The 13,505-nt window shown below is 43.2% G+C and overlaps 1 protein-coding gene across 5 annotated transcripts in view; it reads right to left on the reverse strand.

Annotated features, from left to right (window-relative positions):
• LOC125726696 (FYVE, RhoGEF and PH domain-containing protein 2-like) overlaps window positions 1-13,505 on the reverse strand; it is a 20,199-nt gene continuing 6,694 nt past the window's right edge. The window contains exons 1-16 of one of the 5 annotated variants that reach the window (XM_049003086.1): window positions 13,167-13,395; window positions 9,153-9,396; window positions 8,351-8,440; window positions 7,639-7,784; window positions 6,920-7,076; window positions 5,167-5,305; window positions 4,719-4,777; window positions 4,117-4,263; window positions 3,833-3,925; window positions 3,599-3,678; window positions 2,778-2,808; window positions 2,615-2,701; window positions 2,387-2,521; window positions 1,712-1,858; window positions 1,125-1,262; window positions 1-739 (exon numbers count right to left, since the gene is read on the reverse strand). In XM_049003086.1, the coding sequence (XP_048859043.1) occupies window positions 545-739; window positions 1,125-1,262; window positions 1,712-1,858; window positions 2,387-2,521; window positions 2,615-2,701; window positions 2,778-2,808; window positions 3,599-3,678; window positions 3,833-3,925; window positions 4,117-4,263; window positions 4,719-4,777; window positions 5,167-5,305; window positions 6,920-7,076; window positions 7,639-7,784; window positions 8,351-8,440; window positions 9,153-9,347 (1,839 nt within the window). In that variant the 5' untranslated portion in view covers window positions 9,348-9,396; window positions 13,167-13,395 and the 3' untranslated portion in view covers window positions 1-544. Of the gene's footprint in view, window positions 740-1,124; window positions 1,263-1,711; window positions 1,859-2,386; window positions 2,522-2,614; window positions 2,702-2,777; window positions 2,809-3,598; window positions 3,679-3,832; window positions 3,926-4,116; window positions 4,264-4,718; window positions 4,778-5,166; window positions 5,306-6,919; window positions 7,077-7,638; window positions 7,785-8,350; window positions 8,441-9,152; window positions 9,397-10,513; window positions 10,557-10,596; window positions 10,759-12,122; window positions 12,655-13,166; window positions 13,396-13,505 lie in introns of those variants that run through there. The other 4 variants (XM_049003085.1, XM_049003082.1, XM_049003084.1 and 1 more) reach the window with 4 other exon arrangements.

Consider the following 13,505-nt stretch of genomic DNA (forward strand, 5'->3'; position numbering starts at 1 on the left):
TTGTTTACCATACTTTATTAGGTTAGTGGTGTAAATACTGCATTGTATTAAGGATTATAGCCCTTTATTGCCCGAGAGTGAACTGAAGCGATAGACGTTCTCAGTGAGAACATCAAGACGCAGAAGCACGACAAGGGCTGTTCGGGTGCATGAATCATTAACAAAATCCATTCGCTGCTGGCTACTCACTCAGACAATGCCTTAAGCATATGGCTACCAAATGGAGACATTCCTGATTCTGGAATGTTCTGCTGCTTCACCACGTGCATCTTTTGTGAGCTGCCATCTTGCATCCATTTATAAAAAACACGTGTATACTCAGAGTAAAATATTTATTAAGAAAAAAAAACATTTTAAATAATAAATCTGGACAGATCAACAACAATCTGTTAGTACCACTGAAGTGTAGAAGCTCAACACAAGCACGGTTCCACGAACATGTCCATTCAGTTATTGTAATAATTATTAAAAATTATGATTATTTTTTTAATCTAAGCATCGTTATCCAGGACCCGGTTCTCCTAACAAGACGGAGTAAAGCCGTTCAGTCCTCATCCTCGAGACAATCCCCAACTGCCACCCTGTTGATCACCTCTACCCATCTGTCTCTGAGTTCCTCGGTTTCTGCCAGGAAAGTCAGAAGCAGTTTCGACTGGCTGAGCTGGAAGGCACACTTGTCACCCGACAGCTGCTTAACCTGGTAGCCCAACAAGGGAATAGTGACCTGTGCTTTCACGTCCTACAGAGCAGACAGAATAGACAATTGTCAACTCTAAGATATTACCGCACGTATATGAGGTTCAGAGAAAACACTTACACACTTACACATACAGCACTCCATTTTTCCAGTTCTAGTTTAAAACCTTTTACACTGAGTATCACAGCAGTGTAGGGAGTGTGACATCCTGCTACAAACTGCATTTCTAAATAAAAACGATTCTGCTATTACAGAATAAGTATGACTTCATTCACAATTAATTGTACTATAAAGTTATAAAGAGTGCAAGCTGCTTTGGAGCATTTAGAATAAAGCTTCTTTTGTAAGGTTTGCATTGATTACTGAGACTTGTAGACTAATCGGAACAGGAGAGACAGTGCAGGAGCTCAGTGGAGGCGTGACTAACCTGTGGTGCCGAGTACATGTATAAGACAAGGGGTTCGTCCCTCGGAATGACGAACCAGCCCCTGCTCTTGCCCTGCTTGTCAATCATGGTCAGGAAGCTGCATAGGAGACTGGTGTCTGACACCCCCCCGGCCTCTTTCTGGCGGATTTCAGGTGGAGAAATAAATGAGACCCTAACCCGGACCAGCCCCCCCCCCCACCTGACTACCCATCATGCATTCCAATACAGCCCCACGCTTGGGTACCTTCAGTAATGCCCCCCCCCCATTCGACACCTCCAGTACACCCCACCCCCTTTCGTACCTGTGCTGCGACCCCCACCCCCGCTTCACTGCCTCTGGTGCGGCTCCCTGCCAATACTTCACTACCTCCAGTACGCCCCCTACCCCCACTTCACTCTCCAGTGTGTCCCTGTCCCTGCTTCCCTACTTCTGGTATGCACCCCGCACCACTTCGCCCCCCCCCCAATTCACAACCTCCGGTAAGCCCCCCCCCCCCCCCACCCCGCCCCCCTCACTTCGCTACCTCCAGTACGCACCCTGCCCCCACCTCGCTACCTCTGGTACACCCCCCGCCACACCCCTGTACCTCCAGTATGCCCCGCTTTCTCTCCACAGCCGCAGGTCCATCAGCTCCCCCAACTAGCGCGCTGTAGCACCCCCGGCAAACGCGGTTCACCCGGTTGCCGTCATACTGCAGGGCTGCCTTGTAGTCCGAGCATCTCCAGCACACCACCTGTGTTACACAAAGAACGTCACAGAGGCAGAAAGGTGAAGACTGTGCAGACCAGACCAGACTGCATTCCTCCAACATGTTTATGACACAAACACAGCTAATATCTCACAACTGGTCTTATAAAATACCTGTCAGTCAGGCTTCTAACATGCAAATTCCTATGATGCGTTATTTTCTGACAATGAACTTAGATTCTGGAAAGTATCCATCAGAGGGGCGGAAACAAGCTTCTCTTCTGTCAGCTGCTGGCTGCAGCCTGTTTGTCAGGGATCTTGGGATCTTTGACCAAAAGGTCCAAAAGCTGTGAAGGTCCTTATGCACACCTTTAAGGTGCCGTTTCACCCAACTACAGAATTTCCACAGGTGATAAGCCACAGCATAAACAGGCAGCAATTTAATAACATAAGTGATGCGTGCAGCTTTGGATGAGAGAATCGATGCATGAGGAGCACAGAAATGCCCTCCCAGCAGACACAGTCTGCGACAAACCTCAGCACTTGTGTTCAGAAGCAGCTTGGCGAATCTCACCTGCCCACACGCACGGCAGTGGTGCCTTCGGCGAATCAGAGCATTGAACTTTTCCCCGCAGCACATGCACATGGACACCAGGTTGTCCCGAATCCACTGGGGGGCTCGCTTGCCCAGTTCCTGATGCTCCACCACCTGCCAGTAAGACAGAATTCAGGAAAGTTCTCCACAGGGGGCCCCGTGACTGTGGAGCTGCACCCATAATCAAATGATCATAGGACACCTAACCTGCTGCTCCTCCGGACCTGGGAAGCTGACCGCAGTCCTGAAGCTCTCAGATTTCTTCTCATTCTGCTCGATAGCGCCCTCACAAGCCTGGGATAAATGTTAGACAGAAGTTTGTGGACGGACACCCACAATCTTAAACACAATGCAAAATGTCAGGGGGTACCTTAATCCATGCCTCCATATCAGCCTGAGACCTGGCATTCAGCAAAGGAAAAAAGCAAAAAATCAGCTTTAAAGAAAAAAACCAACAGATTCCTGTCAGTGACAAATGTTTTGAATCATGGCTTAGGCAGCGCTAAGACCCCTTCATCTGGCCCTGGAAAATCCCATAAATTCAAATATGGAAGATAATTCAGTGGTTTTCCACAAGACTCTCGCCTTTATTTGTAATGAAACAATCCAGACATCTGTCAGCCACTCAGACTCGACCAGCCATTCTCAACCCATGGCTTGGAGCAGTTCTGAAAGGGCCACGAGGCAGATTTGGAAATGTAAGCATTTTAAAGCCAGCAAGCTCCTATGCTGATCTGCGATCAGATTTCCCAGCCCAGTTGTAAAATTAATCTAAATGAATGGGTCTTGGGTCTGCAAATGCTTAGTGCAAAACTAATGAATATTCATCCAATCCAATAAGCCAAACCATTGATGCTTCATTTAAAATTCACTGGCACATCCAATCAGATTTGTGAGACAGGCGTTGATTGCAATAAACTGCAGAGTGTCACTGTGTGCTTCATCATAGCAGTAATTTAAACCTGTACTTGATATAGGGTCAGACTGAGCTGGCATGGTAAAAATTGGTGTCATGGTGCAAAAAAGGTTAAGAACCACTGGGCTAGAATAACGTCTCCCTACAAGATGACAATAAACAACAAAACAGAAAAATCCCATATGTTTTTACATTAGTGGGGCCTCCCATGACCCCAGTTCAATGCAAACCCGACTAACAAACAAAGACTGTCCCTTGAAACGCATTATTCTCACCTGGCCTGAAACTCCAGGGTGCAAGATTTTCCAGAGATCAGAAAGGAGTGGGGAATCTCGGCATCTTTCATTTCCTTCACCTGCAAAGATTAGCAGTGAACACAGGATAGCGCGTGAGGAGATGTGGACAGCAGTGTGCAGGCGAGGTGGGGTGTGTGGGTGAGACGCAGGCATGCATCACACGTCTAAGCAGACGTGCAGCAGGCACATACAGGTACACCGCTGCCTATTCACCTGCATGTCCTCTATGTCCACCTGGGCCTTGATCAGGAACCGGGCCCCTGTCAGACTGAATCTGGGCACGCAGTACAGCAGCATGTTGTTGAACTGCCAAGAACAGCATTTCGGAGTGACTATGATGCTGGAAGCACACGGCAGACCCTGCAGGCTCTCATGTGGGGATACACCCCCCTATTACTGCAGTCACACGAGCCCATTGAGGGACACATTTGTACAGACAGGTAGACGAGATGGACAGGGATGGTGAGCATCAGCGGAGGAGGGAGGGGCTTCCCCACCAAAAACAGATGGCTCTCTTTGCCGATGCTGTTGCGAAAGGAGATCTTTAGCACTGGCCCTTCCCGCAGCAGCCGGTTGGATGGATCCACCATTTCGTCTCCCATTCCGAGTAAGGAATAGACCTCCCACAGCTTTTCCAGGCGTTCCTGAGTGTGACAGGGAAGCTTGTGAATGAGCACATCTGCATTCCCAGTCTGCTGTAGAGCAGAATAAGTCCTTCTTATGTAGTGAATTAACTTCCAGTTTCCTGACATGGCAAGTTATTTGCTTTCAAATCCACTTTCAAATCCCGATTTTTAACTTCTGACCTTTGATTTCGGTGCATGTGAGAGACTTTGGAAAATGAATCTCTACTAATAGCAACCGGGATTTTTAGTTTAACTGAATTTAAAACAGATGACTTGACTACAACTGCACCTAAAATGTGCTCTAAGGGGGAAAAATTAATGAAGAAAAACTGCAGAACAATTTTAGACAACTGACTGTTTCTGTCAGGGGGAAGTTTCAGGAAACCAGGCTGTGAAGAGCACAAGAGAACAGTCCCTCCAAGAGGAGAGTGATGGGCTCACACCTGATGTTACCATAAGCAGGAGTACGTTACCATATCAGCAATAGCTGCGTTGGAGTGTTTGGCTGCCTCAAAAATTATATCCAGGGCTTCTGAAATGCAACACAATATTAGTATGTATGTTTCTGAAATGCAACACAATATTAGTATGTATGTTTCTGAGATCATTGGTTAGAATTTGTTTTATTCAGGTACTTCTATTCAGTTCTTATTCCTTTTTAGGCATGAAATGTTTTTTTTTCAAACCATTTTGCTTTTTATTTCAGTTTTTTCCTTATTCCGTATATTCCAGTACAAAATGCAAAGATAAAATCTCAAAGTGAAACTGAGATAATGCCTATTGCGCCCTCTTGCTTTAACATTAATAAATGATTTGGTGCCGCAGTGTCTTGTTACACTCCTACAAAACATACAGTGTACAGTATACAGTGTCCAGTGTACAGTGTACAGTCATGGCATGTAAGCACATGCAGTCACTCACTCTGAGCGTCTGGCCGGTCAGCCGAGTTCTCCGGAAGCTTCTTCAGGTAATCCTTCAGTAACATCTCGTAGCGAGGGATTCTCTGGACTGGCTCCAGCATGTGGTGCTGTAAGGTCAGACTCGCACTTGCCTCTTGTTTCTAGAGAAATATGGAGAGAAGGGGAGATGAATGTAGGTTGGCTTTTTGTTGGAATAAAATAGTTTTCTGCGTAACACTTTACATATAATAGTAATTACAGAGATCAGTATTTACATGTGTTATTCATTACTTGTTCCATCAGTACTATGCAAAGGTTTACAGAATTAACAGGTATAACAAATATAGTAACTGCTTGAGATAAGATACAGTTCATTATTGACGAACAAGCTTGATAGCAGTATATAACTAAGATTTAACTTGTAGTTAAACTTTTAATGCTATATTATTTGTGCCCCCTCATGTAAAGTGTTACCATATCCTGTTATAAAAAACCCTGTTTCTTTATGTACAGCAAACAGACCCGTAAGACACTGGAGTGTAGAACAGGGCAATTTTATCCGCTCCCAATTTCATCGAGTCAGACCACCCCATGCAATTCCGACTCCCCCCACACCAACAAAAATCTCTAGCGCCCCTACATACTCTCCAAAGGTCTTTAATAAATGATAAATTCAAATAAAAGTCTTTGTGTTACTTGTGCTGATCAGGTTCACCATGTGTCTGCCTACAATGATGTTGAATAGCAGTGTTTCCCACACATAAATTTGTGTATATTAAAGGCCAAAGTATATTTGGTGAACCGTTTTACATTTGTTTTTGCTATCTTTATGATGCTCTCCAACCAATGGTGCCATTCGTGATCAACAAACTTGTGGACAATCTCATTCTGTTCCGTCTGCTATTGCAAGAAGGGTACCTACAACCCCAGTGACTTCTGCAGACAAATGGACAGTGGGAGAGATGTTGTCTGGAATTATGGCAGACAATCTGGTGGATATTGTACAAGCGTTTAGGGGTGGGTGACATGGCAAACATATATCTTTATTTTTTAAGGCAGGATACTAATCTGTATCAGTGCACTGAATTTGGGGCACGCCTAAGCTTTGCAGGGTGGTAGACCTCCAGTAACAGGTTTGGCTCTGGCATTTTAACCAAGTTTAAGGCAGCTACTGCTGACACCAGAGCAGGTGTAATGTTAACTAGCGATGGTACATTAGGTGCAGTGATTCTCCTTTTGCCCCTAGCACTAAAGGGCAAATCTTTCAACTGACAGCTCAGGCATTTAAGCCTGATCGTTAACAATCAACGTGTCTGCAAAAAATTCCAGCAAATACATTTTATATTTTACTAAGTTATCATGCTAATAATATAAAGTTTCTGCAGCAGCAGCTGTGGACTGATGAAAATCATCGAACTTTATTGTGGAGGGACTAGAAAAATGTTGATTTTGAAAATACCATCAAAATACCAAATACCATTGTAATGCTGGGAGGGTAGGATGGTCTGAAAAATGAGATGCTGCCCAAGCCTAATTTACCATATATATCCAAGTTAAGGATGCACAGACACTTCAAACTCATGTTCAACGTAATATTCATAAATCTAGGTGCTTTGACACTAGATGGCCGCATGAAGTCACTTCTGTAACCAGTGGTTCAATTCAAACACCTAAAGACATTACAGTCACAACACAGGCACACAGGTTACCCCCAGTCATAATGTTCAGAGCTGTCAGTCAATAGCGAGAAGCCCCCCTGCTTTTAAACCACCCACCTGAAGTTGCAGAACTAGCTCCTCAAAGCGAGGGCTCTTTTCTCTCCACGTGTTGATGAGCTCCATAGCACGGTCAAAGGCCTTAACGTATTCCCCATACATCTTGAGGAAGGGTGCTACCTTCTGGAGGACATCGCCAATACGAGGGTTTTCGTCCCTGTTGTGGAGAACGTCCGTTTCATTTTTCAGAAAGTTTTCAGTCAACATCAAGCACAAATGAAATTAAAAATCGCCCAAGAATTCCAAATCATCCATTATAAAATTACAGTAAAACCTCGGATCGCGAGCATAATTCATTCCAGGAACATGCTTGTAATCCAAAGCACTCGTATAATTTGCGTTTACACAATACTCGTACTGCAAGACCTTGTTCGTCTATCATATTAAAATTTATGAAAAACTTTTGCTAGTCTTGCAAAAAACTCTCAAACCAAGTTACTCGCAATCTGAGATTTTACTGTATACTAAAGTAATTATGTAACATTGTGCGAAAATAAATACCAGAAAATTTAAAACAACAACCAAGTACAGAAATCCTGTCTGAGTAGGTATGGAGGCACAGACTGATGTCCTTAGGGTCTGCTTATGTAACTATGAACATTTGAATCTAATCTTATGCAGGTCTGTGCATGTTAACTGTGCATACGCTCATCATGTATCTCTTGAATATGTTTCCTCTCGCAGTCCAAAAACATGAAAGTAAAGTTGGAGTTGCTCACCACTCAGCCATGCGTCTTTGCAGTTCAGGAAGAAGAAAACCACTATGGAACTGGTGGATGCAGGAGATGTTCGAGAAGATCTGCCGAACCACATCCTCGGGGAAGGAACCTAAGCGAGCTTCTTGTAGTAGTGTGAAGAAGAAGCCCTACAGAGAGACGAGCGAGCTAGCAGCACTGCCACTGCTTCAGGAACTACCCAGCATACCAGCAACAGGCAAACAGTACTTTAGAATTCACAATAACTGGCATTTCCATGTGCAGTCAGTCACCAGCAGGGCTGGTCTCATAACCGACTCCAAGCTTTTCTCCAGGGGTACAAGGTAAGAAAGCCTGACCAGCCATTCATCCAGATAAATATATTTATTTAAAAAAAATAAAAATAGTAAAGAACACAACAAATAGAAATTGAATTTTCATCGCACCAGTAGGGTGTGCAATTTCCCCCGGTGAGCCCCTGTTAAACATCACCTGAGGTTGGACTCCCTTTCCATTTCCTACTTCACGCTGGTTAAACCCAAGCAATAAGGCAGCACACAGCAAGTATAAGTCACTGTGGGATTTAATTAATAACTTCACCCTGGACGCAAACACTGATGGCAAAGAAATACGAGCAACAATAATTATATGTAAGCATTCTTGGCCCTGTCACAGAAACCAGTGCTGAAAGCCATATGGTTTGAAGCAGACCAGGTAGGTTCTTCAGAGGTCCTACCTGGTCCAGCAGCTGCAGCCGCTTGACATAGGCCTTCTCCGTCTCCAGTAGCTCACTGACAATCTTGTAGAGCTTCTCTCTGTTGGTCTCCTTTTAGCAAAAAGCATTGCAAGCAAGTCAAGCATGGTGACATGCCAGATTAAAGCATCCGGAAAGTCTCCAGTGTGGTAGCCGTGAGCAAAGCAGAATGCTCAACCTGCATTGCCTGGGAAGCCAGTGACTGAAGCACACAGCCTGTTTGACGCCCAGTTACCTTTTGGCACTTGCTTGCCCTGTAAACTGCAACTTGTGACCTAAAGAATAGTTTTGTGCATGCATTGAGGAAATAGATTGAATAATATTTATATGTAAACAACCCCCCAAAAACCACACATAGAAGGAGGAACCGACGCCAGAAGTGTGTGGGTTTCTCTTCTCACTCCTATTATGATAGAAGGCATGTTCTCTAAATGGTTTGTGTTTTGCATATAAGCACAGAAATATTAGAACCTGTGCCAGTTAGACTGAAATGAGTGATGCAAAGAGATTTGGACAAAAAAATCCTTCACACAGTAAGGGAATGGAGGCAAAGTGTAGGTCAAAAAGAATGCCGACCTTTGAAGTTATATGGGCAAAGGGAACCTGAATGTCTGTAAAAGCCAACCGTCTCACTTTTGTGCCTTGTGTGTATCTGCTGGGATCCTGAGTGTATGATCTAGACATAACTCAACATCGCCATACAAATAACCACAAACAGAACCAACATTAATTCAGCTCAACACAGCAAAAGTCATTGACATTAGTCATTGACAGAAGTCATTACCTGCGTTTTCATTTTCTCACCCTCCCCTTCCTGGCCCTCCCCTTCCACTTCAGTAAGTGGGATAAATGCCGAAGAGAGTCGAGTGCTGGTAGCCTTTCTCCTGAAGGTCTGCAGCCCTCTCCACTGAGATTTGGCACCCCCTACTGGTCCAGAATCAGTCAGCTCTAGGTATTTCTGGGACTGGGTGTTCTCCATGTCTGCATTTTCTTGTGTTAGCTTCTCTGGCTTCTTGGGTGAATCTGGCCTGAAGCAGGAACAGAGTGGGAATTAATTTTCTGCTTCTGAACAACCAAGAACATAAGCATTGATCTTTAATGATCTGTCCACTCGGCAAATGCTGCTCTCCAGAGTGACATACGCAGATTCCGAAATTCAATAGACAGAACCATAGTAAAAAGCATGAACACTGGCATTTCAGAAGGCTAATCTGTCATATACAAGACATCACAAAAGTAACCTTTGTGCTGTAACAATAAAAAATAGTGAAATTACAGACGAAAAAAAAGAACTGAGTGGGTCGGAAAGTCGGCAGAAAGCCCCCCCCCCAGCACTGGGTCACTCCAGGGACTGGCTAACCCTAACCCTTCTTTGAGTTTTACTTCACTTTGAAATCACAGTTGCTTTAATTTAAGGGGGGGGGGGAGGGGTTCAACAGGTTAGGGTTCTGTGCCTGTGACTGATGGTGGCCAGTTCAAAGCCCAGTTCTGGCAGAGTGATGTCACCACTCACAAAGCTCTTGGACCTAAGCCCCCCTCCCCCCACGAAGCTGAGCCTGTACCAAAAGCCTGTCGTCTTTGTTGGAGGATTCAGTTCCCTTCAGTGAGACGTCACTGCAGTTCTCTACTAACAAAGCTGGAACGTACACATAACATACAGTTTCTTTTTTACTAGATGTTTTACTTCACTTTTTCTCAAATAGCTTCTTTTCTCAAAGAAATTCACCTCAGTAAAAATGGTTGAATGGTTTAAAGACAACTTACAGTTTTATAACATTAAATCTAGATGTTTTAAGACTAAAGACCCAAGCATTTGGTTAAGTGTTTAAAGACTCAAGGCTACATTTAGCCCCACTACTTATGACTGAGTCGGCAGGAAAATAAAGAGCGGATCATGAAATAAAAACAGTTTAACATTAAAGAAATATTTTAATCAATTTGTGAATTTTTCTCATAAAACTTAGCACCTTGAGGAAACAACATTGGCAAAGATGTTGAATAAAAGCAAACCCGAATTAAAATGAATATGCAATTAAGGGATTATTCCTGTAAAAAAAAAAAAAAGCTTCTGATGTGTTAGATGTTAAAAAAGTTCAATCAGAATATCACTCTCAGTTTAATCACAAAATCAAGCTAGTTAGTCACCTGGTACTTTGGGTGCAAAAACAACAGATTACCATCCAATCATTAACAGTACTAACGTTTTTCTGAGTGGCAAAAAATCCCACCTGCTTTTTTCGAATTTTGAAATGATGTCAAGCACGCTCAACCGGTTTCTGCAGTCCTCCATGTCCACGTGAAAACGCACAGAAGTGAAAGTTACACATCTATGCACTAGGGCTCCATGCATTAGATAAGACTCTACAAGCGTCTTAGATATCTACTCCCCAAACCAAAAGAAAGAGGAAGAGTCCCGATGAAAACAGGAGGGGTTTGAACAGCAAATATTAATATGAACTTGTGTACATTACAGGTATTTAAACACAGTGTTGGACATTTTCTGTTTTTTTTGTTCTATTTTAAATAATCTGTAAAACAGCATTTCATGCATTTTCTCGATTTCGTTTCAACTGCATTTCTTAGTAATGTCAATATATATTCCACTTTGGTTTTTGACTTATGAATTAATTGCTACATTTTGTTGGAAAAGACCCCCAATTATAGTAATTGTTGCATGCAACTCACCTCACAGTTCGATTCAATTTTGATTCACAAGTGCCAGACTGAATTCAGTTCTGTTTAGTTTATGTTTATGATACATTCAATAATGTGCGATCAAACCAGATACAAGATGTGGATGTAAAAACAACGAACGAAAGGCAGAGGACTGTGGCGTTAACACTGCTGAACAAAGCAACGTTTAAAGGGGCGTTATTCTGTGTAATTCTTTAAATCACCATTACACTGGGAAAGTAATACCATAAACAAAAAAATAAGCGTGAAATTTATCAGACCCATCGTACCTATCGGTGAATACAAATATTTCGTCCACACTTTTCCCTCTGCAGTTCTTGTACCCAGCCAGAATGGATGATTCTAGTACAAGGAAGGATACTAATGGTGTAATGTTCGCAAACGAGGGGAACGAGTTCTTTACAGGAATTATACACTCATGTTGTAGAATAGTAGAGTTTCTAGTTCAGTTCTGAATGAGGGACCCGAAGGAGTTAACACGTTGGAGAGCGAGTCGGTACGAGACTGAGGTAGGGTACTGAATGAGAGCCGTATCTCGATGACTGAAAAAACACCATCTACTGATATAGAATACAGTCAACATGTGCAGTGTCTTCCTTTATGCTGCAACTGTATTTTAGATATGCAACATTTTCACGATTTAAAATTATTTTAACCAAGGTTTATTAGCGTTTGGGCTCGTTAGATGAGCTGTTTGGTTTGCGTTTGCAACAAACATTAGTACTTAAGGTACAATGTTCAGAAACTAAGACTATAGTTCAATAACAAATGCTATTTTTCTTACATGACTTACTGGTAGTTTTTAACTTACATGACTAGCACTATTTAGCCTTAATAATAGCCTACTTTTTGAAGTATGAGAACATAAGTGCTTCAGATCTATTTTACACAAACAGGAAGTGCCATTGCATGAGTTGATGAACGAATCAGAGCCAATCTTGTACGTGAACTAAATACAACGAGCTGTGTCCCAAAAAATGTCCCCAGTAATTCACCCATCAGTACTTGATACATCTTGTTAAATTACTAGGACCGCACAATCAAAATCTGGTATACGTACCGCCTGCGCCAGAGACATCTGTTGTGTAGATCATAAATTTGGCCATTTGCATTTTCTCTGCATTATCGGTGACAGGATGCACCTGTCTGTCCGCCATCTGTCTTTCTGGGTGAAACGTGTATAGCACACCCACTATTGTAATTACTTAGTAAACATCTATCCATACATTTTTTTGGAAAGCAGGGTCAGACGTTCCCTGGAGTAAGTGAGGGTTAAGGGTCATTTTCAAGGGCCCAGCAGTAAAACCACAGGACATGAACCGATGAACCTTCGATCACAGGAACAGCATCCTAACCGCTAAGCCACACAGTTCCCACACGGCACTGAACTTCTCGCTTCCATTTTGCTTTGCTTAACTTTCTTTACAACTAACTATCTAACTTCGCAAATTTCCCACTTGTGGGACTAATAAATGATTATCTTATCTTTATCTTATGCGTGGCTCAGCAGAAAGCTGCCGGGTCAAATCCCATTGTCAGACCTCAGAAGGGTGGCTGCAGTCGAATATTAGATATTATATCTAGCAGGGTTACCAACTCTCACGCATCTGGCGTGACAACCACGCTTTCTGACTCTCACGCTCACGCTAGAAATCCCAAGCAAGTGCGTATTATAAAAGTGCGTCGGCGAGCCATGATGCTGGTAATAATCAGGCCGAGACGGTTCCGCGTTTAGACACTTGGTGGCGTTTTTTACTTCTGTGCCGACACACTGTCCAGCCTGCCCGTCGCCCCGCTTACTCCCAATGTGCGCGATGGGCACACACACACACACACACACACACACACACGACACGCTAGGTACAACAATAACCATGCGACACTATATGTGACATAACAACACAGCACATCTACATTACAACACGCTACGGAGAACAGTTTACAAGGCTGGCATCAGTCCACCCTCCGCGCTACACCATTACTCCATTATAAATCTAAAATTAGCTACATCAAAAGCATTGGTGTAGTTTGCAAACCCTACAGACTATTTACAGAGTAATGCAATTCTTACATACATGCAAATCGTGTGCATATGTGTTCAGACCTATCTCGAAATGAAAATCTCACGCCAGCCAGCTGACCGAAGTTAACCCTGCCGAGATGAGCCCAAATTGACTTGCGTCTGATGGTTCTGGTCTCAAACGCGGACGCCGATGGATACCTTTATATGTAAATTATAAAACATACACAAAGACAGATTGATTAAAAAGTTATCCTAGGAGCTTAATGTCGGAAGTGAACAAATGTTTTAGTTGAACAAAATCACAAAAAATCGTTTCCGTCTTTAGTGCTTATATTCGTCGGTAAAAAATTTTAACTCCGAATTTGGACAACAGTAGAAAAACCACATTACAACCGCCAGAGGTCACTAAAGACCAGTATT

The sequence above is a fragment of the Brienomyrus brachyistius genome, unplaced genomic scaffold, assembly GCF_023856365.1.
Source record: "Brienomyrus brachyistius isolate T26 unplaced genomic scaffold, BBRACH_0.4 scaffold74, whole genome shotgun sequence".
Lineage (NCBI taxonomy): Eukaryota > Metazoa > Chordata > Actinopteri > Osteoglossiformes > Mormyridae > Brienomyrus > Brienomyrus brachyistius.